Genomic DNA, 25787 nt, shown 5'->3' with positions numbered 1-25787 from the left:
AAAAGTTTCAACCCAACAATTAATTTCGTCGTTTTGACGTAATATGACGTCAGGTCAGGTCTTCGTCTTCGTCGTCGTCGTCGTCTTCTTCTTCTTCTTCTTCTTCTTCTTCTTCTTCTTCTGATGTTTAATGGCGGTTGGCAAACAGCTTTTGGTGCATTACCGCCACCTTCTGAAATGGAGTGTGGATCAGAACAGTCTTATGCCTACCCTATAGTCTTCTTCTAAGTCCTGTCTTTTCCAAAAAACTAAATATTGCCCTGTACCCCACATGCCTTGAGTTCAATTGAAGTAACTCCTTTAACCCGAACTTAATGCGATCTCTTCCCAGTTTGTTTTTTAGCATCTGTCTTTCCTGCTCCTACCTAGGGCAATTGATAATTACATGTTCTACAGTTTCCTATATGTTACAATACTCACACATTCCAGTCCCATGTTTATCAGTTATCTTAAGTGTACTATTAAGACCAGTATGCCAGAACCTCATTCTTGAGATAATGTCTTCTTCTTTTTTTGATCTTCTGGTTTCCCTCATTTCTCCTACTTTCTTTTGGATACTATAGTAATGTCTACCTTTCATTTCCCTGTTCCAAATTTCCTACCATTTCTTTTTCATTTCTACTTTAATTATGCTTCAGCCTTACTATAATTTACTGTCATATTTACTTCTACTCTCTTGCATCTTTTGCATATTTGTCTGCCAGTTCATTTCCCTCTACCCCTATATGTGCTGGAATCCAGATGAATTTTACTATTATTCCTGCTTTTGTTATTCTGAAGATAGTTTGAGCTATTTCCAGCATAATGTCCTGTCTTGCTTCTGACTGTATACTCTTGAAACTGATTAACGCACTACTAGAATCTGATCCTATTAAAACTTTGTCTGGTTTGCTGCTTTTTATCCACTCAAGGGCTAAAAGAATAGCCAACTGTGAATACTGAAAGGTTGTTACTTACTCTTTTATTTGACACATTTAAATCTGGGATTATTATCTCTCCTAATAACCAAGGTGGGACTACAGAGAACGGTACCGTGGGGCTTAACATTGTATTCCCTATCCCTATTCCATTAGCTGTATTTCCTATTGTCCAACCGAAGCTCTTGATCTGTTGTTTTTCTTTCTCTTGGCATGGTTTTAACACATTCTGAGTAGGGTGATTCTCCTTGTGGCAAACCAGATACCTAGATACTTGAAAGTTTTTAACCCATCTACACATTCTCTTATTCCCTCTTATTCCCATTTGATGTAACTTGATCATTAACCCTTCCTTCAACAACGTGTCATACGCCTTCTCAACATCAAATAATACAGCTACTAAACTCTCTTTATTAATTTGACCTTTCCTAATTTAATTTTCTAAACACAGAGCCGGATCAATTGTGCTTCTTCCTTTTCTAAATCCGCTTTGGTAATTCTTTAACAGATCTTTTGTCTCTATATGAAATCTTAACCTTTCGTTTATCATTTTTTCCATAATTTTCCCTACATGTGACATCAAGGCAATCGGTCTATAACTTTCCGCTAATCCTGGGTCCTTACCTGGCTTACAAATGGAGAATATAACTAACTCTTTTCATTGACTTGGTAAACATCCCTCTTCCCATACTTTATTATATAATCCTAACAATATTCCTTTACTCCTACTACTTAGGTTTCCTAGCATACAATAATTTATTTGGTCTCTCCCTGGCGTTGTTTTCCCAGCCTTTCATAATGCATTATTTAGCTCTCTTATAGTAAACAACATATTTAATGCACTTCCGTCTTCCTCATCATCCTGCAGAGCTTCTACATTTTTTTTCTATTGTTCTATCTCTCTGTTTCTTTTCCTCATTTCATCAGTACTATCTACTATTACAAACAAATCTTTCATTATAGGATATCCATACACTTTTCTATTTCCGGACATCCTCTTAATCATCCCCCATACTCATTCTTATGGTGTAGTCCTTCCTAGCGAGTCACAATACCTCTTCCAAAAATCCCTTTTAACTCTCTTTACTGTACTCCTAACTACTGCCTGCTTTCTTTTATAGTCAATAAGATTCTGAAAATTATGTGTTTTCTTCAAGACTTTCTTCTTTTCCTTTTGGCTGTTCCCTTTCAGGGGTCGCCACAGCGAATCATGTAACATCATCTAACCCTGTCCTCTGCATCCTCTTCACTCACGCCAATTAACTTCATGTCCTCTCTCACTACATCCATAAATCTCCTCTTTGGTCTTCCTCTAGATCTCCTGCCTGGCAGCTCCAACCTCAGCATCCTTCTACCAATATATTCACAATCTCTCCTGTGAACATGTCCAAACCACCTCAATCTGGCCTCTCTGACTTTATCTCCGAAACATCTAACATGAGCTGTCCCTCTGATGCACTCATTCCTGATCCTGTCCATCCTCGTCACTCCCAAAGAGAACCTCAACATCTTAAGCTCTGCTACCTCCAGCTCTGCCTCTTGTCTTTTCTTCCGTGCCACTGTCTCTAAGCGTCACTGGTCTCACCACCGTCTTGAACACCTTTCCTTTCATTCTTGCTGATACTCTTTTATCACACAACACACCTGACACTTTTCTCCACCCGTTCCACCCTGCTTGCACTCGCCTCTTCACCTCTTTTCCACAGTCTCCATTGCTCTGAACCGTTGACCCTAAGTTGACACACATGTATTCTGTCTTACTGCGGCTAAGCTTCATTCCTCTGTTTTCCAGAGCAAACCTCCAACTCTCTAGATTTTCCTCCACCTGCTCCCTGCTCTCACTACAAATCACAATGTCATCCGCAAACATCATAGTGCATGGAGATTCCTGTCTAACCTCATCTGTCAGCCTGTCCATCACCAGAGCAAACAAGAAGGGGCTCGGAGCCGATCCTTGATGCAAACCCACCTCAACCTTGAACTCCACTCTAACATACTTCTCTGCCACTCCAGACTTCATCATACAATACCACAGCTTCTCTCTCGGCACCCTGTCATACGCTTTCTCTAAATCTACGAAGACACAATGCAACTCCCTATGACCTTCTCTGTACTTCTCCATCAGCATCCTCAAAGCAAATACTGCATCTGTTGTACTCTTTCTAGGCATGAAACCATATTGCTGCTCACAAATGCTCACCTCTGCCCTTAGCCTAGCTTCCACTACTCTTTCCCACAACTTCATTGTATGGCTCATCAGCTTTATTCCTCTGTAGTTGCCACAGCTCTGCACATCTCCCTTGTTCTTAAAAATTGGCACCAGTACACTTCGGGCATCCTCTCACTCTCCAAGATCTTGTTAAACAAACTAGTCAGAAACTCTACTGCCACCTCTCCTAGACACTTCCATACCTCCACAGGTATGTCTTCAGGACCAACTGCCTTTCCACTCTTCATCCTCTTCAACGTCCTCCTCACTTCACTCTTGCTAATCTTTGCTACTTCCTGCTCCACACCAGTCATTTCTTCTACTCTTCGTTCCCTTTCATTTTCCTCATTCATCAGCTCTTCAAAGTACTCCTTCCATCTTCCCATCACACTCCTGGCACCTGTCAATACATTACCATCCTTATCTTTAATCACCCTAACCTGCTGCACATCCTTCCCATCTCTAGCTCTTTGTCTGGCCAACCTGTACAAATCCACCTCTCCCTCTTTAGTGTCCAACCTTGCATACAAGTCCTCATATGCTCTTTGTTTGGCCTTTGCCACCTCTACCTTCACCTTACGCTGCATCTCCCTGTACTCCTGTCTACTCTCTTCAGTCCTCTCAGTGTCCCACTTCTTCTTAGCTAACCTCTTTCTCTGTATACACTCCTGCACTTCCTCGTTCCACCACCAAGTCTCCTTGTCCACTTTCCTCTTTCCAGATGACACACCGAGTACCCTCCTACCTCTCTCCCTGATCACATTAGCTGTAGTGGTCCAGTCATCTGGGAGCACTTCCTGACCACCCAGAGTCTGTCTCAGCTCCTCCCTGAAAACTACACGACATTCTTCCTTTTTCAACTTCCACCACTTTGTCCTCTGCTCTGCCTTTGCCCTCTTCATCTTCCTCACCACCAGAGTCATTTTACACACTACCATCCTGTGTTGTCTGGCTACACTCTCCCCTACCACTACTTTACAGTCACTGGTCTCTTTCAGATTACAACGTCTACACAAGATGTAGTCCACCTGAGTGCTTCTACCTCTGCTCTTATATGTCACCCTATGTTCCTGCCTCTTCTGGAAGAAAGTGTTCACTACAGCCATTTCCATCCTCTTTGCAAAGTCTACCACCATCTGTCCTTCTGCGTTCCTGTCCTGAAGACCAAACCTGCCCATCACATTCTCATCACCTCTGTTCCCTTCACCTACATGCCCATTGAAATCTGCACCAATCACCACTCTCTCACCTCTGGGGATGCTCTGCATCACTTCATCTAAGGGCAGTTTCATCACTTTATTTTTCCTCTCTACATTTTTGCACTTTACCAACAAACTGCCATCACGCAACACCTTTGCCATTTCTATATCCCCAATTGCCTTCCTCAATCCAGTTGTCAAAGTTATTGGACTAATCGATGTTATCTTGCTCCCCACTTTAAACTTAAGAATGACCTTAATTTCCTCCATCATAATCTTTTTCCTGGTATCTCGCACTTCCTCCTCTTCTTCTAATGGCCGTTTTCCCACAGATGTCGACTGACTCTTTTATCCTTCCTCCCTCCTCCTCCTTTCCTACCACTCCCATTCCTTCTCCATATCGTCATCCTCCGACAATCCACTGCTATTTGCCAATCTGATCCAGTCACAAATCTTATGCCAAACCACCAATTCGCTAGCATCGTTTCCTATGCCACATCACCAACCGTTCCTCCCGGTGTGTGTGTCGGGGGAGGGCAACGCTGCTCAACTGTCGTTTACCAACAATGAAGGAAACGCCACCTCCTCATGACGTCAGGTCGTGTACCAAAATTGTAGTCAACTTTCTGAGTTGTTGTTCCGACTTGAGGGGGTGTTCACATGAATTTTCCCATTCAGGAACAAATTTTTCCAGTTATTCTGACACCACAAGAATGCAGCAATAGACCCTGACATCACGCAGGCATGCGGACACACACTGGTTGCAGAAAGAAACCAGGAAGTAATTCACTCGAAAAAACTTTGAGGCTGCTTAACCGTTCAATATGCACTCATTGATTTACCCTCTCCATTTGCCCTTTGGGGAATCTCCGCTGCTATGATCATATGTGTCGTACCATTTGTCTGAAAAACTGATGTGAACTTGGTGAGATCGACCCCCTGTACACTGCTGTATGTTTTTTTTTTCTTGGCGGCAGAACAGTGGAGACGAACAGAGAGGCTAGGAACGATCTAGGCCTTGGGATTAGCATAAACTGGTTTGTGACTGGATTGGGATGGCAACACAGGTAGAAAATGATGAAGACGATATGGAGTTTGATGACTGGACTCCAGTTTGTAGAGGAAGAGGGTGAGGTAAATCAAAGATGAGACAAGATGAGGAGGTAAGGGCGTCTGCCAGCCAGAGCAGTAAAAGAAGCTTAGAGGAGAATAGTTCTGATGAAGGTAACCGGGTTGTTCGCAGGAAGGTGCAGAGAGAGGAATTTAAAATAATACTTAAATTCAGGAGGGATGATGAGCAGGTGAATATAAGCCCAATAATGATATCTAGGGAGCTGAAAAAGAAGTTAGGAGAAGTAGAAATGGCCAAGATTCCTCGAGATGGGAACCTATTGATAAAATGTAGAGATGAAGAACAGAGAAATAAAGCTTTGCAGGTTGAAAGTATTTGCAAAAGTGTGTGAAAGAAGAGTTCTGGGTGAGATTAAAGTTTCCCAGGGAGTGATAACAGGCATTCCCATTGATGAAGATCTGGAGAAACTCAAACAAAGTATTCATGGAGGCGAGGTCAGGAGATTAAAGAGATTGTTAAAGACAATCAAAAAAGAAGAAAGTTTGTCAGTGCTTCTAGAGTTCCAGGACTTGGTACTTCCGGATAAAATAAAGATAGGCTGAGTTTCCCAGTCAGAATTTGGCTTAAGCCAGCATTAGAGTTTGTAATAAAAGGATATAATAGTATATGCAGAAATAGAGTGGAGGGAAATGGAGGAGGCTGTATAGTATTTGTGAAACAAGAAATGCAATATAGAGTACTGAAGAAAGGAAAAGATTGGGAAATGATAGTAATGGAAGTTTGGACCAAAAGATGGTACTATTAAAATAGTAAATTTTTACAATCCTTGCAAAAAGCTGTCATTAGAAGTAATAGAGGAATTAGCTGTAAACCTAGAAGGAAAAGTTATTTGTTGTGGAGATTTTAATGCTCATAGTACATTATGGGGAAGTTATAATGATGGAAATGGAGAGGTGATTGAAGAACTAATGGAATTTTAATATGCCTAAATGATGGAAATGGTACCAGAATTGATGTTAGAAAGGGTACAGAATCAGCCATAGATCTTACTTGTCAGAAACAGTGGCTGGTATTTGCACATGGGAAATTGTAAGAGAAACAACAGTAGGAAGTGACCACTATCCCATATTAAATGAAGTAGGGCTGAGTGCAGAAGAATATGGTACTGGAGGAGTAGATCGATGGGTTTTCAGCAGTGCTGATTGGGAAAAATGTAAGAAGATTAGTTATAAAGAACTGCAAAAAGTTGATGTTAATCAAGATGTTGATGAACTAAATATTTCTGTTTGTGAAGCCATTCTAGGGGCAGCAAACCAAACAATTCAAAGGAAAGGAGGTAAGCATAAAAAGAAAATCGTACCATGGTGGACAAAGGAATGTAAAAATGAAATAAAATCACGAAATAAAGCGTTTAAAATGATAAAAAGAACTCACAATTTTCAGAATCTTATTGAATATAAAAGGTTGCAAGCTAAGGTTAGGAAAACAATTTAAAATGCAAAGAAGGCGTTTTGGAGGAAGGTTAGTAACTCAGTAGGAAGAGAAAAATATGGGGAATGATAAAAAGAATGAATGGGGTTAAAAGAGAGTATGGATATCCAGTCTTAGTGGACAATGGAACTACCGCTGTGACAGACGAGCAGAAAGCAGAGATGTTGGCACAAACTTTTGTTAAAATTCACAGTTCTAATAATAATAGTGTTGAGGGGCAAAAAGGAAGGGAAAATACAATAGCTTAGAATAAGGAACTACTACAGCAAAATGAAGATACCAATGATTTAACAAATATACCATTCACAAAGGGAGAACTGAACCGTGCTCTCAAGAAAACCAAGATATCAACACCAGGGAAAGATCAGATATGTTACACTATGATAAATCATCTTAGTAAATCATTGAAGGACATTCTACTGGAACTATATAATAAGGTTTGGGAGAAGGGAAAATTGCCACAAGTCTGGAAAGAAGCTGTTGTAGTTCCGATACGCAAGCCCGGAAAAGATTGCACAAACCCAAAGAGTTATAGGCCTATTGCCTTAACCTCCAATGTATGTAAAATAATGGATAGAATGATAAATGTAAGATTGACATATTATATGGAAAGCAAAGGCTATGTATCAAAATATAAAAGTGGATTCAGAAAAGGAAGAAATACCATGGATCCTGCTATGTGTCTAGAACATGAAATAAGGAAAGCGCAGATTAATTGGGAAAAAATAGTGGCCATCTTTTTTGATATAGAGAAGGCTTATGATATGATGTGGAAGGAAGGATTATTAATTAAACTAATTAGGGGTTAAAGGCCTAATGTATAGGTGGAACAAAGACTTTTTATATGGAAGATCGATTCAAGTAAAAATAGAGAAGTGTTATTCAGAATTTTTTTTTGTTGAAAATGGAACTCCTCAAGGGAGTATATTGGGTCCTTTGTTATTTTCTATTATGATAAACGATGTTTTGAATTTGGAAAATGGGATGGGATTCTCTCTTTTTGCAGATGATGGGGCAATATGGAAAAGAGGTAGGAATTTGGAATTTAGTGTGAAGAAAATACAGGAGGCTATTGAATGGGAGAAATGCCACTGGAATTAAGGAGAATACAGCTATCTTTAAACTACTGGGTTAATTTAAAAGGACATAATGAAGATCATCCAAATCAAGATACACTAAAACCCTGTTTGGAAAAGGAGAGAAGAGAAACAAAAAGTTTTGGATGGACAATTGAGCAGAAAGCAAAAGGACTAGAAATAACTGAAATAAACATTAGTCCAACAGTACCACTCCCAGTAATACATCCTTGGATACTTCCTGACCCAACTGTAGATCTCACATTGCTTGGCAAAAAGAACAAAGATAAGGAGCTTATTTTACATCCACAGATAATACAGACATATATAGAAAGTATCTACCACAGCTATGTTAAAATTTATAAAGATGCTTCAAAGAACAGCTAACAAAATTGGTATTTCATTCATAGTTCCAGATTTCAATATTAAAATTGGCAAACGAATCAGTGATGGAGTATCGGTGTATACAGGGGAGATGCTGGCAATTTTGTTAGCATTGCAATGGGTTGAAGATGTGAGACCTTTGAGAGCAGTAATATGCTCTGATTCCAGCTCATCATTAATCAGCTTGAAACACAGCCATTCAGACAGCAGACCAGATGTCTTAATAGAGATACAACAAACTATATAGAATTCAAATGACTATTCTACTATTTAAAAAAAATAAAAATAAAAAAATTCTACGTAGTCATTGTGCCTCCCTCTCCCCCACCCCAAACCCTCCTCTCTCTCAACCCCTCTCTCTCTCTCTCTCTCTCTCTCTCTCTCTCTCTCTCTCTCAAAACCTAACACGGCAGCGGCGGATGGCCGACCACCATTGAGTCTGGTTCTGTCCAAGGTTTCTGCCCTCTTAAAGGAAGTTTTTCCTTGCCCCTGTCGCCAAATGCTTGCTCATGGTGGGATTTGTTGGGTCTCTGTAATTTCCTTAACATTTCCTTGCGTACAGCACAGCTGTTGGGGATGTTGGCACTCCTGAAACGATACAGAAAATTGTTAACAGGATGCATGTGTTAATTTATATAATGTCACCATATTGTCTAAAAATAAATCGTGCTTGCTGATCTGGCCAACAATTTATATAATGGTATATTTTGTACTTTAGATGGTAACAGTATGTATCATTTCATAAAAAACTTTGTCATCATAGGAGTGCAAGGCTCTGGGCTTGTACCGATCAGTGTTGAAGTAATTATTCAAAACAAGTATTCACTTACAAATCACTTAATACTTAAACAAATGACTACTGACTTTAAGTTACTTTAAACCCATCCAAACATTAAGTTCATTGATATGCACCAAAATCCTGATATATCTTAAATACTAACCCTTAAGCATGCACAGTAGCATATTGCAAAATCTTAGCACATTTAGGCATAAGCCCATTATTACTGCCCTTGCACAAAAAAAGGCATAGCCAAGGTGTCGTGGAACTGTTTCATTATTCGCACACCGTTTGCTAAAATGGTCCAAAGTCGGGGTGTTTGATGATTGCCACCAGTGTGTGTGTAAGTTATTTTTACATGGTTGAGAGTCTACATGTCAAATTTTATCTATACATGAACAGTTTGAAAAGCAGAAATGTTGGATGTCTGAATAAAAGTTGTAGCCACGGGAAAGACAAACAAAGAATCACGTAGCAAATGCAGCTGTTTCTTTTATGATCTCTGAAAGATGACAGTTCACATAACTAAAACATTTTCATATTAGCTATTCAAATGTTTTTTCTTGTTGTTAATAAGCTAGGCCACGTCAAGTATATTCATGTACCATGATTTAATAAATAGTGAAAATAATTTTGATGTGTGTGAGAGAGAGTAAGTGAGTGAGTGTCTGTGTAGATGAGTTGAAGGCCAGTAGTGGCTCTTATGATCCAAACTATTGTTTATATAGATTAACCTCCAATATAATACATTACTAGGTTTTAAGATTAACCAAAATGTAATGTTTTTGGCTCTCAACTTTGTGCTTGTGTGGCTTATGTTCCTGGATGAAAAAAAAGAGAACAGAGACAGAAAGGAAGCCAGAGAGAAGTTAGAGCAAAGGAGGCAGAAGGAGAGACAAGAAAGGAGACAGGGAGAAAAGAGACAGGAAGAAGGAGAAAAGAGACAGGAACAAGCAGAAAAGAGACAGAAAGAAAAAAAGAGAAAAGAGAACGGAAAAAGCAGATAGAAGACGAGACAGGGAGTTAAAGTAAGAAAGGTAGGAAAGGTTTGTGTGTGTTTGTGTGTGAGTGTGTGTGTGAGAGAGATTTTTTATTCCTTTTACAGGAACATTAAGATGTTAAATGACAAGGTGGATTTAGAAATTATAATGCTGCTTTGGTTTAAGGTAAATATTTTTGTGTCTATGCATTGTGTCTATTTAAACCTAATTTTGAATTTATTTCTGATGGTGCAAAAAATGTATTTGCATTTGCAGAAACGTTTTGTATGCTACCAGACAGATGATTTAGTAAACTCAATTGAATGTCAAACTTGTGAGTGCGACCCTCTCTTCAGGTTTTATTTAGATACGCATCTAACATAACGCACCAATTGGTCAGAGCGCAGTGAAAACCCCACAGATAGAATCAGCATTTGCAGATGCCTAACATCTGGCAAATGAAGAAGAGGGAAAAGAACATATATATATATATATATATATATATATATATATATATATATATATATTTTGTTTGTTTGTTTTCCCTTAATAACAACCTTCATTTAAAAACTGCATTTTGTGTTTACTTGTATTATCTATGACTAATATTTAAATTTGTTTGATGATCTGAAACATTTAAGTGTGAGAAACACAACTGCAATCAAGCGTTTGCGATAACTTGCAATGAGTCTTCTACAGCGCTGTGGAGGAATTTTGGCCCACTCATCTTTGCAGAATTGTTGTAATTCAGCCACATTGGAGGGTTTTCGAGCATGAACTGCCTTTTTAAGGTCATGCCACAGCATCTCAATAGGATTCAGGTCAGGACTTTGACTAGGCCACTCCAAAGTCTTCATTTTGTTCTTCTTCAGCCATTCAGAGGTGGACTTGCTGGTGTGTTTTGGATCATTGTCCTGCTGCAGAACCCAAGTTCGCTTCAACTTGAGGTCACGAACAGATGGCCAGACATTCTCCTTCAGGAGTTTTTGGTAGACAGCCTAATTCATGGTTCCATTTATCACAAGTCTTCCAAGTCCTGAAGCAGCAAAACAGCCCCAGACAATCACACTACCACCACCATATTTTACTGTTGGTATGATGTTCTTTATCTGAAATATGGTGGTACTTTTATGCCAGATGTAATGAGACAAAAAAGTTCAACTTTTGTCGAGTATTTTCCCAAAAATCTTGGGGATCATCAAAACTGCATTTTGTGTTTACTTGTGTTATCTTTGACTAATATTTAAATTAGTTTGATGATCTGAAACATTTAAGTGTGACAAACATGCAAAAAAATAAGAAATCAGGAAGGGGGCAAACACTTTTTCACACCACTGTACATCTATCTATCTATCTATCTATCTATCTATCTATCTATCTATCTATCTATCTATCTATTTCTATATATAGATATATATAGATATATATCTATAGATATATTATAATAATAATAATAATAATGGTAATTAATGTTGCATGTCCCATGTCCCAAATAGATGGCCTGCTACAGTACACCCTGTGTGTGTAGTCTATCAGCCTGTTGACCATGTGCCCAAATCATATTCAGTACTTTTTTAGGAAGTGTCACCAAGTGGCTATACAAGTGGAAAGCAGGTTCCATCCACCACAGCAGGGACCTGGGATTGATAACTCCAAGTTTCTCTTTCATTCCATTTGCAGGTGGGAAACAAAGTAAGGGCTATCATTCTTGCTGCTGCACCAGTGACTCTGGATGATCGGGGTGCATACACAGAATGGGCTCGTTGATTATGGGGGAATTGTCGATTACAAACGAGACACTATTTGGTTTGACGTGTTTATTTATCTCTCTGGCTGTGTACTGGAGGGCTGCACAACCTGCAGCTGCAGGGACATAAAATAAAACCCTGAAGTTAACAAACTGAACATAAAGACTGAGAATGACCTGATACATCATTCATCTATCCAAATGAATACTGAACCAACAAAATTAATGTATTCAGATATTTACAAATGTAGTTGTCACACTACATTACATGAGGCTATTGAAACAAACCAGTCAATACAATTTTGTAGTATAGTTTAAGAAATTAGCTAAAAAACTGTTGAACAAAACAATTACAGTTGGTTATAGTAAATGGATGAGCAGTCATCCAGTAAGGTCCTGTTCAGACCAACATTAGCACTGCATCAAATAATGCTTTAGTGAGTTTAGTTGCCAATGCTGATATGGATATTTGAGGTTTAAAAATCAATATATCAGTCTATATTATTTTTTTCAAATGAACACAGGACAAAAATTTACGTTGTGAATAAGATATGTACTGAGGAGTGTATTTTACAGTGGAAAAACTTGTCAGTGCTTTCTGGTGGACAAACTATGTAATGGAGACAGTGTTTCTAAATGATCTCAAACATATCTTGTTTGTTTTTTGATTTCTCTACTGACATTTCTTGCTACATATCGTTGGAAATATATGCAGACACCAATATCTGTGAAACAATAACATGCCATTATCAGCCATGTTCATGTATCGCTCGGGGTCTATTTGGCACAGTGGGTTCCCAACACAAAGAGCTTTAGCAAAAATACATGGAGTTGTTAAACAAAATGCACTAGTACCACCCCTGTATATGATGCATGCGTTGGCAGCCCAGTGCCAACTGCTGATTGGAAAGCAGATCATTGCCAATGTAGTGGGAGCTCAACCACATGAGAACGGGCTATTTGTGCTATTTTTGTTCTTAGATACATTTATGTATGTTGTGCTTAAGAATACCAGTGACAGTACTATTTTCATCTGTTGCTGTAGGCCTGTCACGATAACTACTTTTGTTGGACGATAATATTGTCCCAGAAAAAATTGTGATAAACAATATTGTCATTTTAAGACCATTTTATTATAATAGCATAATAATGCAAGTACACTGTTTTAAAGAGCAATGAACTTTTAAGCTGCCTGAGCCCTGCCCATTGTGAAACTCAGACACAGAGAGCAGACGACAAGAGGACAGAAGCAGCGTGACCAGAAATGACAGCAAAATGTGTCTCAGACTCTTCTTTTTTTCTGTTACATTCAGCTTAGGCACTGTAAAAAAAAACGCTCAGGCGTTGTGCCCGAAACTTATAATGTAGGGAAAACAAATCGTGTTGGTTAAAATGTTGGTGACATTCTTATCCAAATAAACACGTATGTAAACACAACGGGCAATATCGTACGATATATGGACATAACGGTGATAATTTTTGCTGACATCGATAAGTCCAAAAAGTAATTATCGTGACAGGCCTACGTAGAATATGTTTTCCATCTGTAAGCAGGTAAATAAGGATAGGATAGTAGCATTTCTCCGTAGTTGCTTAACCCCCCCCAAAAATTTTTTTTTAAGGGAAACACATCATTGAAACTGACTCAATACACATTTTGATTTTGAGCACAAAACAACAAAGAAATAGACTAAGAATAAAAAAAACTAAAGAATCTAGATGAATCCTATTTGTCTACAGTTGGTGTCTGCAACGCGATGCATTTGGCTCCAATCAGCCAATAAAATACAAAAGAAGAAAGTAACAGCCAAATCAGTAGCTAATCTAGCTAGCCTTGGCATGCTTGTAACCAGCCTTGGAATCTAATGACCAGCCAAGCCAGTAGCTGATCCAGCGGGTTGCTAGCCCCGGCGTGTTAGATACCAGCCTCAGAAGCTAATGAACAGCCAAGCCAATAGCCAATCCAGTGGGTTGCTAGGTTAGATGACAGCCTCTCAGTTACCAGCGCAGGCTTATGATTAGCCAGATCAATAGCTGGCTTCTTCAAGGATATAGCCTCCACTGACTCCTCAGTAGTCTTAATTTTGTCCCTTACCATGCGCTATAAGAATGCTGCATTGTAAGTTAATGATAATGTATTGCCGCTTGATGCTGGGTTACAGTGTAATTAGTGATCGCAGTTGTAACTCTGGTTCAACTTCATTTGGTTGAATTGTTTGCTTTGTCGCTATGAGTAGTGGTTTACAGGGCACAATAATGTTGTTGAGCATGTGTTAATTTGTTAATTTTGTAGAGGCTAGTTCTGAGTAGAACTGCCTCTATATGGTTATACCACTACTATGGCACCATGCCTTTGTTTTAATGCAGAGCAAGGCAGACAATGGGGCAAATTCTCCTTTGCAAAGAGAATGCCTCCACATATATACTTTAAGGCATTTATACTTCAAACCAAATGCTGGTCGGACATCACAATAAGGGGGGTTATGACCAATTATTTTGTAACTTTCCCAAACCGCCAATCCAACAATCACATCCATTATACACAGTGACTGGCCAGGTGTGCAGAGGTGGGAAAGCAGGCAGGATTTCTTCACATAACCACTTTTCATGTGCACAAACAAGAGCAATGACATACATTTCATTTACTATTCTTTGTTGTTGTTTGCTCTATGATGGAAACCCCACATGAACTGCCTTTTTAAGGTCATGCCACAGCATCTCAATAGGATTCAGGTCAGGACTTTGAATAGGCCACTCCAAAGTCTGTCAGCCTCACTAGAATGCTGTATCACCTCAAGCTGAAACAAACTCGGGTTCTGCAGCAGGCAAACGATCCAAAACACACCAGCAAGTCCACTTCTGAATGGCTGAAGAAGAACAAAATGAAGACTTTGGAGTGGCCTCTAGTCAAAGTCCTGACCTGAATCCTATTGAGATGCTGTGGCATGACCTTAAAAGGGCAGTTCATGCTCGAAAACCCTCCAATGTGGCTGAATTACAACAATTCTGCAAAGATGAGTGGGCCAAAATTCCTCCACAGCGCTGTAAAAGACTCATTGCAAGTTATCGCAAACGCTTGATTGCAGTTGTTGCTGCTAAGGGTGGCCCAACCAGTTATTAGGTTTAAGGAGCAATCACTTTTTCACACAGGGCCATGTAGGTTTGGATTTTGTTTTCCCATAATAATAACGACCTTCATTTAAAAACTGCATTTTGTGTTTACTTGTGTCATCTTTGACTAATATTTAAATTTGTTTGATGATCTGAAACATTTAAGTGTGACAAACATGCAAAAAATAAAAAATAAATCAGGAAGGGGGCAAACACTTTTGCACACCACTGTAGCTGGTAATGCAATACCTGTGGTGGTGAAAATAAATGGGATCATCCCAAACAGAATAGACTACCTTTTCATCTCTAAGCAGACAGCTGCAGAGACTCTTTACTAGTTAGTTTATATTAGTTAGTATTTATTAGCGCAACTTTTGCTACAATGCAATGCAATGTCATCCAGCAATGCATTGCATTGGCCAGTCAAATACTTGCAAGTGCACGTTTCTGGTAGATTAATTTGTAAAATAAATGCTATAATTCTACTGTTTGCCTTATGATTGTTGAGATGGAGCATACAATGATTTCCACCATGATCATTTCCAGTTGTAAAATCTTATCTTATAGTATTCTAAACCACTGTGCAGTGTTTAGCATCTGATAAGCCTTCGCACTCAAGGACTTCCTGCATAATACTTAATTGTCTCACTGGTAGCAGACACAACACCCCTATACCAACGCAGACTCTTGCGTGTTTTTTTTTTAAAAATGCAGTGCCTTTGTGGTCTGAACACAGCTTAACCCAAATATCAGTTTGAAAACACAAACCAGGCAGCTTCACTTGTTACTGCTCGCACCAGCACACTTATGGCTTTTAACATGTGACAGCAAACTAAATTTCCGTCCACAAACACTGCAACTGTATGGTTTCTCTCCTGTATGAACTCTAATGTGTCTCTTCAAAGTTCCCTTTTCACTAAAACGTTTTCCACAGAATGAACAACTAAACGGTCGCTCCCCTGTATGACTTCTCAAATGTATAACTAATGTCTTCTTCTGACTAAAACTTTTGTTACACATTGAGCAGCTGAATGGTTTCTCCCCGGTATGACTTCTCATATGAGTCTTCAGATTTACCTTTGCACTAAAACTTTTGTTACAAACGGTGCAGGTGAAAGGTTTTTCCCCTGTATGGCTTCTCATGTGGGCATGCAGATTTCCTTTGCAACCAAATCTTTTATCACAAACTGTGCAACTAAATGGCCTCTCGCGGGTGTGGGATTTATTATGATTCACAGTGCTCTCATATTTCAGTGTGTCTGAACCTGACTCTTGTTCTCTTGTCTCCTTCCAATCATCATTACTATCCTCAGTCTCTGATTCACAACAGTATAAAGATAGCAGCTGATGACTGCTGTCAGTTTCTGTTTTCATCTGTTTAGTTGAGCTGCAGGCTGAAGGCTCTGCCTCTCTGTTCTCCTCAGTTTGTATTTGAAGAAGCTGTGAGGACTGAGCTTTCTCCTCATCATCTTCACTCTTCACAGAGACAGCAGTGAATGTGAACTTGGTGATATCATCCTCCTCCTGTCCTTGAAGCTGTTCTCCCTCCTGACTGCTCCAGAGTTCCTCCTGTTCCTCTTTAATGTGTGGGGGCTCTGGATAATCCCGGCCCAGACTGGTCCTCCACTCTTCCTGCTCTTCTTTTCTAACAATCAGTTTTCGGACATCTGGAGGTAAAACTGAAATACAGACAAACAGCTAATATAGCTTGATGCGCAACTATCATACATATTGAGTTTTACAATTGAAAAATCAACTTGTTAGTTTTCTCTGGACAAAATATGTAATGGTAATACTGTTTCTAAATTACCCTAACCTAGTTAGGCATTTCTGTAATGCAATTTCTTGTTACTTAGCAATATATATGCAATAAGCTAATATTATTACAAGTAGAGCTAGACCTATAAATTGGCCAGGCCAATATATTGGTATTATTTGGAATCATAGATCCAAATGAATATTCTTGTTTTCATGGAAACATTGTTGTGTCCATGAAAGAAGAATTGGGAGTGAGATGTCAGTGTATGGGTATTATTTTGTCTTCTCATTTCATGGAAAAAATGCTGTTATTTAATGAAATTAACACACATAGCCCATATGACACACATATGACCAGGGTCTAGGGCTGCAACTAACAATTATTTTCAATACTCAATTAACCTGCCAATTATTTTCTAGATTAATTGGCCTATAAAATGTCAGCAAAAAGCAAATAGCAAAAAGTTCCTATCTCAGTGTACTCAGTGTAGATGGTGAGGTCTTCAAATGTCTTGTTTTGACTGACCAACAGTCCTAAACCGTAGACTGTATATACAGAGGGATGATGCATCTCCACTGCCTCCCACCGTACAAAAATTAAGCCAAAATATCCCGGATACGGGAGCTGCCATCTCGTGCTGGTGACGTTATTTGGAGCCAGAGTTTGCGCAGTAGCGATCGGGGTTGGAGCCGCGGTATCGAGGTCCCGCCCATGCACCAGGCCGACTCAATTGCGAGCCAGCCAGCTGTCAATCATGACATGAAACCCCCTTTTTATATCATCAAATAACTAATTAAAACCAAACTTATCAGAAAAATTAACACTTGAACATACATCAGCACGATAAGAACTACCTAAAATGACAGAAACCATCTTTGGGAAAAATGTGTTTGACGTGTACTTTGAGTTTTTAGTTTGGCTCATGTTCCATCTGCTAACATGGAGGGGATGGGATTTATGACCTATACTATACTTTTGGGGAGCTGTCATGTCGTCCATCTTTATAAACAGTCTATTGGCTCTTCTCATTTTTCAATTTTGTGCCTCCTCGCTCCTCCGTCCTCCTGCCTGTGACCCGAAAAACAATCTCAGCGCACCATCTCAATTCCTAAAATGCTTTCGGCACGTGTTGTACACAAGAGGCGTGACACACAGCTGTAATATATAAACGATGGTGGGAGCAGGACTCAACAAGTGATCCTTTTATATTCATAAATTGTATTAATGATTTAAGATGATCAAATGCGTGATCAAACTTTCTGCTCTTCGCCGTTTGTTTAGTGCCTCATGAGGTGCGCTGTTCTAACCGCATTCCTTAATGACATTTCACCCTGATATTGTTTTTATCGGCTACACCCAATTTAACTGCTATAATCGTGTGCAAACAGCTGCTAACATCACATTATATCAACAAGAACATTCTCCAGTCAGAACTAATCCTGTCATGTTGTCTAATTGCCCATTATGTTGTCTGCAAATATCATTCCAAAAGTTTAGTCCTGTGACCACAGTTCCAATTAGGACTGTGGACTGCATTTGAGATCAATATTACTCACGCTGTCATTGTGTTTGCGTGTAGGCCTATATAATATACTATAGCCTATATAACTCTGTCACATTTACAATATACTGTATATATACTTTGTCACTTTATTTGTATAGTACTTTTTATACAAACATTTGTAGTTCTTCACACAATAAAATATATAAAGGCTAGCTACTGTAGCCTATGTGTGTTAAATATAAGAAAAAGTATGACAAGTATCACATTTTATGCCATGTTGTGATTTGAATAAAAAGTAAATATATAAGTTCTTGTGAACACTGTTATGATCATCTGACAGAGATCATAAAATACAGCGGCTATAACAAGACAATGGACAGACGATACAGCTGTGTCACATGCCGTATTTAGTTGACGTCAGTTTAAAATGACGGCTCCGAAGCAAGGATATCTTTTGTTAAATGCCTATTGCCTCACTCCTCTCTCCTCGGGTCTCTTCCTCAGCTCCTCCCCTTGCATCTCTGGTGGGAGGGACTACGACGCAAAGCGAGGAGCGAGGAGAGGAATCGAGGAGGTACAAACTGAGAAATGAGAAAGGCCTTATGTCCAAAACCCAAAGATATTCTGTTTACCATTACAGAAGAATAATGTTGTGACAATCATAAAATCATCATAAAAACAAATTAAAGCTGCAAGCAGTGATGATCAGGCCCTCGCACCTCTACGCACGTCGGGGCGAGCCGCAGCTGCGGCGCCCTTGCCAGATGCAGACTGTTCAATGCGGCTCTGAATTGTGATCACAAAGGAGTTAAATGTCATTTCCTGTGTCCACTATGTGGCGCTTGACAACACACTTTGTGTCATGTTGAAGGATATCATGCGTAGACCACACCGCGAACATTTCAAGCAAATTGGATCATCTTTGCCATGAAAGGCTTACTTCATGTTGCCACTAGGTGGCGCTATGACTTTACGTCATTATTGGCCTGTAATCAGGGTGGGACTCTTATCAAATATGTGAAATTAGAGGCATTTTGGACAGTGTAAACTGAAGTTTCAGCAACTTCCTGTTTAAATATTACTATGTCCACTATGTGGTGCTAGAGAACACACACTAATAATGCTTGCTGGATATCACGTGTAAACCACACCATGTTAATTTGATGTAAATCGGATGATGTTTGTCACAGAAGGCTGACTTCCTGTTGCCAGTAGGTGGCGCTGTGACAATAACTAAATATTATAGATGTGTTCAGGGCGGGACTCTTATCATACATGTGAAGTTTTGTTCAGATAGGACCATGTACAAGTTACAACCACTTCCTGTTTCATGGTGAAACATCAAAATTCGCCACTCATTAACAGCCACATCGTTCGACAAAAACTCAGACTTTTGATAACTATTCATCTGCAACCTGTTTTATGTATGCTGACTAAGTTTGAAGTTGATCAGATTAACGGTCTAGGACGAGTTCGTTAAAATATGACCCCTATAAATCACCAAAAATATGAAAATGAATTCACAATGGCGACTTCCTGTTGGGTTTAGGTCATGTAACTAAGCGACTTTTTTGTTGGTCTTGGCATTTTACATGTGCCTCCCAAATTTCGTACATATGGGTGAAACCGCAAGAAGGGGCTGAATTTTTGAAGGCTGACTTCCTGTTATCAGTAGGTGGCGTGATGTGACTCAGTTTGGGGAAGTAGATGTAATCAGGCCTGAACTCTTATCCAGCATGTGAAATAAGGAGCAGCTGGGACAGTGAAGTGAAGTTAGCTGCGCCCCCACGCCAAGGCTGTTTGCTGAAAACTCAGAATCTTTACTATGAAGCATCACCAAGGTTTTAAGTCAATTTCTGACAACAAAGTGAAGTAACCTGTTGGTTGGAGTAAAGCAATGCGTAAAACATGGCATTTCCTGTTGCCAGTAGATGGCGCTGTGACAATAACTGAATATCATATAGATGTGTTCAGGGCAGAACCCTTATCATATATATGAAGTTTGGTTGAGACTGGACCATGTATAGTCATGTTAAAAATCACTTCCTGTTTCATAGCGAAACATCAAAATTCACCGCCCCATAACGACCACACCATTCGACGAAAACTCAAGCATGGATCAACTTTTCATCGTGAAGGTCTTTAGATTGCTCTATGAAAATTTTGTAAAGTCGATCTGATTAATTCTTTAGGAGGAGTACTGAGCCTGTAAATGCCGAAAAATGCCTTCACCTGTCAGCGCTCAGGCCCTGAATATTCACAATCAAGAGGCTGGGGAACTAAGGAACATTTTCCTTAAAAATAATATGCAATTAATTGAGTATAAATATAGTTGCCAATTACTTTTCTGCATGTCAATCTGCATTCTGCATTAATCAAGAAATTGTTTTAGCTTTACCAGGGTCCAGCTGTTCTATTTAACAAGTAACTTTTTTATGTTTGATTCCACTTACGGTGTTACAAATTATTATAATTAATAATCTATCAATATAATTCAGTACTTTTTTGTTTGGTGAACCATTCTCTTCAATTTCATTTATTTGAACGTCTTGCTTTTATTATGAAGTTCTACATCGGTCAGCTTCCGGCTTCAATCTGGTTTTATTTAACACAGCTGCGAGAGGCTAACAGCCTTTCGCTGACAGATTGACATATTTTGTCTTTGGTATTCAGTTAGCTATTTTTCAAGCTCGGACCGTGTAAAGCAATGTAACTTTGTGTTATAAATGTGTTATCTGTCACTTTAATGAAACCAGTGAATTCGGTAATGAATATACCATCCACGGACCTGCTTTGTTTATGTGGGTGTCAGGCTTGACACTATCCTCCAGCAGCCTACGATGGCGATCAATCTCGTCTTCGTAGTTTGATATGGTTGTTTCCAGCAGCCCGAAGATCTCTTCTACAGCTGCAGTCAGTCGCTGGTTAACAAAAGCTCTCAGTGTTTGAATCGTGGACATTATCGCACAATAACCGGGCAGCAAGTAGTGAATAGCGGTGTTTGTGTGGCCCTCTTCTTCCTCTTGCTGCCGCTCCTCCCGCTGGGTTACGCCAGGAGCCCCTCCCTCAGTCCGTCCGATCCCACCAAAACACATCCACCCACCGACCCACACACACACACAATCTTGTAAGAAACTACCATCCTGTGTATCACGTTATAGGATGTTTGTTTAGTTAGGCTATAGCGAATATAATATTAGGCTGAAATTAATATTAAAGGGATTTGCAACTGTTTTTGATGCTATAATAGGAATCCTTAAAATTATAAATATGAAAGTAGAGGCCTAATGCAAGTGTTCAGTAATTTACTGGATACCTAAACTGATAAAATTAGCTCTTCACCTTTTGAACATAAGAAATATAACAAGACTGACTGGGATAGTGTGGTATTTACCTCAAAGATATTTTGACATTCATTGAAGTCAAAAAAGGTGTGTGTAAACTAAGCTCCCGGCCCACCCACATTTACACGATTCATCAAACATCAATTATATTTTCGGTAAGTTTTGTCCCCCTAAATGCTGCTCACTGCCAGGATATAAGTATGTTGGGTTGTGGTGTTTACTAAAGTCTAAAGATCTTTTGTTCTAAAAATGTAACAAATCAGTCTTCAAACCTGACCAAAGCTAGGGAAGCCCTCATACCTTTGATCAACATCATATTTGGATAAGTATTGAATAAAAAGGGGCAAAGTATGTTTCAACCAGTGTACATTCCACTCCTGATGTGACACACAGACCAGCTCACATTCAGAATGCAATATGTGTAAGGAGAGTCCCCCCCAAATGTGTGCACTCTTGGAAAAGAGTGAATAAACGTTTTCCTTTACTATTCCTTTCAATGTCCCTACTTTGCAAACTTTGTAGAGAGATATTCCCCTGCTTATCTTCACAGATTCCTGATAGAACTTGAGGAATCAGCAGTCTTTTTTTATTATAATACTGCAATATTTTGTAATAAATGATGCCATCAGACTTCTTTGCCTTCTTGAGAATTTCCATATTCATAACAATAATTAATTCCAAGCCTGCTTCAGTATTCTTCTCAATTCTTTAAAGAAGTAGTTGTTGAGGTTGTTGTTTGCAGTGGTGTTGAACTGGACTTTATATTGAGAGGTGTTTCTAGTGTCTTGCCCACTCATTTACAAACATGATGGAAGAATATTGGAAACACATTTTAAGCAGATGGCACGCAAAATACGAGGTTTTTATGTTCAGCGCTTTGTTAGTGGCAGTATTGTAAACATGTTTGATGTGTTTGTTTCACGTTTATCAAACAAACATCTGCACATTTATTAAAAACCTGCATTATTTCGTATTTAGACTGTTTAGATTAGACTGTCTTATAATTTGAAGAAATTATTTTATAGCCCAAAGGTTTTTGGCAAAGTGGAAATTGTGTACCTTACATCAAACTATAGTTTGTACTCAGCACACAGGGATTTTCCACCTCACCTGTGACTGAATGGAAATGATAATAGACAATTAAACATTTTTTATTGCTGAAAGACATTAGACTCTCCTTCCTCTCCCTGACTATATTGAAATCCATTATACAGATTTAAATGACAAAAAAAGATCACAAAGAGAAAACTAATGAATGAATAAAGTTGTTTATGGTTCTTTTGTTGACCTACAGTTAACACAGATCCACTATTTTTAAACTAGATGGTGAATCAGAAAACAAATAAAATCTAAAGTGGAAGTAATACACAAGTTGGTTCTGTTGTTAGTCTGTCCACTGGTATAAAACTGCAGTGATGTGATGCTGTTAGAGATCAGTCTGATCAGCTGCAGCGTCCAGTCATTAACACGTTTGTAATCAGAATCAGAAATACTTTATTGATCCCGAGGGGAAACTCTTTAATCAAGAGGTGTCGGCCCAGTAAAAGACTTCTGCAAAGGCTGGTTATTAAGTATCCTCACTCATGTCTCCTCAGACATCCCTCCTCACTCCTCAGAGCAGAAATAAGAGCATTGGAACATCCTTCAGGATGGCGGCATGGAATGATTTCTGGGTCAAGTGAGGAACGGTCAAATAAGGGAACAAGGATGTACCCGGTATTTCTGAGCAGGTTTGTAGTGTGGTTTTACTGTGGAAAAATGTCAAAATTAAGTATATTCAAAACAGTCAGTATGCAGAAAGAAAAACACTTGATTTTTGAGTGTTGACACTATTGTCTCACATGCCACTCACAGCAAAAAAAAACATTCAAATTAATTTCAGCTGGTAGTGAAAAAAAACCATTTAAGAGTTTATAAACACAACAGGAAAACAGGTCTATATTTTCAACTTCAAATAACTGAGAAACACCAAAATCTACAAACCCTTCATAAACCCTTCATAAAAAATGTGTGCTGCACATTGCTACACATAGTCAAAATCAAGCCAATACTACTCACTGATTAAGATGTAAGTAATAAGATGATACTCTCCCATTCAGTAAATCAGTTAATTCACAAGTTCAAGGAAACACAGCACAATACTAAATATAAAATTCATTATCCTATTTACTCAATTTTTAAAATAGGATAAAAATCACAGCAGATTCCAAATAGATTACAGAGACAAGAAGGGATAAATTATATAGGAAGTCTGAAAGAATATAACATGCCTGTCCAACATTGATTATGTTGGGATTTACAATGGTTAAAGGGGCACTAAATTGTGTAGGAGCAATCAATTAAATTATCAAAGATAATTATAAATAATAACTTTAAAGAATAAAGTCCTCAGGGGGCACCACCCTTTAACAAGGGAAAATAATAGCTAATTAATTGATTCAGTCTCATAAAATACACTAAACTATCAATTTGTAAATAAGATTAATAATACATTTTAACTAAACTACAGAACAAAGTGTGTGTGTTAATGTGTGTGTGGGTGATCCAAAATCGCTGCTTGGATCCCAAATGTCTGATGCTGCATGGCATTAACAAAAGAAATCAAAATGGTGGCAGAGCATCGGCCGCATGGTTAGACAAAGAAAGAACATTCAAAATGGCACCTGAGGCCATGTATGTTAAAGTGTGTGGCTCTGTTAAAGGGCCACATTGAAGTGTACGTATGAACTGTGTAGGATAAACGGTGCCAGGTTAGAAAAGAGGATAGTTAGTTGCATGCAAAACCCCGTGTCTGTGTGACATCAACTTAGCATGTGGCTACCAAAGCAACCTAACAGTGAAAACACATCACAACAATAAAACTCAATGAACCAAATAAATACATTCACAAAAGCAACAAAGTCATGTGCTGAGCCATGTACTCTGCTATGCTATGTTATGCCAAGTTATATGCTCAGTCGTTACGTTACCAGTCAGTAAAGGAAGAAGAGCTTTTGTGTGCTGCTGTTAGCTGGCCATGTGGATGTGCCAGACAGGGAAGAATTTTGGTTCCGATTGAAGAAAAGTCCTTGCTGTACAGTCTGTTATTGCAGATGGATGAACTGCTCCCTCTGTCTGTTGTTCTCCTTACAGTTACTTCCTAAAGTTAGCTGGCAGACTTTGTGTAGAGGCCATTGACGCTAACTATTGTTGCAGAAATTTTACGCAGGACCTTGCAGCGCTGCTTCAGATCAGAAAGAGAGATCAGTTCTGCTGTTAGCAAGCCACACTGAGGGGGAGACAGCAGCAGCTGTCTGCTGCTTCAGAAGAGTTCCTGGACAAGAGAGACCTGGTGACATCACAGGTCACAGGTCAGACTGACCAATGGTAGCTGGAAGCTGGGTCAATTGGGAGAGTTCACACCTACGTGTGAATACCTGTAGAATTGTGGGAGACTGAATTCAATGGCTCTCCTTTGTTTACAGAACAAAAGAGTCTCTTAATAATAGTTCAGCTAAAGTTCCACAAATAAATTAATTAATCTGTGGAGTGCCAGTGATCCCAACACCCCCCAAAATAGCCTGAGGAGAATGTCCTTCAGCCCAAGACAAGCACTGAAACAGTCCTGCTGAAGACAGTCTTTTTTTGTAAAGAACACAGACTAGAATTAGTTGATCACAGCTGTTCAGGTTCACTCAAGAAGCCTTGGAAGCAGACTTATGAAAGAGAACAAGTATCTGATAGCCAACATGGGACAATGAAGTTTTAGAAAAAGCCTGTGTGTACACAATTACTGTCAAAAATTATACAAATCAGTGCTTAATGTTAAATCATAATAAACATGACAAAACTTTAACTGAACTCAAACTTTTGTTTGGTTTTATATTGAGAGATTCGTAATGTCTGTGTAGATACATTTTAAATTAATTGTTATGTAGAATAAAAGCTAAAACAGAATCTGCATTGATAATGTCTCAGAGAATGGGGGGTTGGATACTGACTCAAACGTCAGTTGATTAGTAAACTAGATAGCTATAATATAATTTGATCTTTTTCCATTTTTTCCATGTTTCTTTTCATTTGTGCTTTGCCGCAGCACTTCATCAGCTGATTATACTGATGTGGCCTGGATGTCAAAGGTCTCTTCACTGCCAAAGAAGAGATCCTGGTCCTCCCCTGCTGTGGAGCCCACCTCTGAACCATCACAGGCCCACCCTCCTGCTATGAGATCCACATC

At 39.0% G+C, this 25787-nt stretch overlaps 1 protein-coding gene across 1 annotated transcript; it reads right to left on the bottom strand.

The window, feature by feature from the left end:
• Positions 1-8771: 8771 nt before the first annotated feature.
• Positions 8772-21349, bottom strand: LOC122874678 (zinc finger protein 354C-like). Its single transcript, XM_044192872.1, has 3 exons — positions 21016-21349; positions 16042-16643; positions 8772-8936 (listed from the first exon to the last, which is right to left on the bottom strand). The coding sequence occupies exons 1-3, from the start codon at positions 21320-21322 to the stop codon at positions 8856-8858; spliced, it is 990 nt and encodes a 329-aa protein (XP_044048807.1). The 5' UTR covers positions 21323-21349; the 3' UTR covers positions 8772-8855.
• Between the last annotated feature and the right edge of the window lie 4438 nt (positions 21350-25787).

This window comes from Siniperca chuatsi, linkage group LG4 (genome assembly GCF_020085105.1).
Source record: "Siniperca chuatsi isolate FFG_IHB_CAS linkage group LG4, ASM2008510v1, whole genome shotgun sequence".
NCBI classification, from domain to species: domain Eukaryota; kingdom Metazoa; phylum Chordata; class Actinopteri; order Centrarchiformes; family Sinipercidae; genus Siniperca; species Siniperca chuatsi.
Note: the sequence above shows the minus strand (reverse complement) of the source record. Positions and strands in the feature narration are given on the sequence as shown.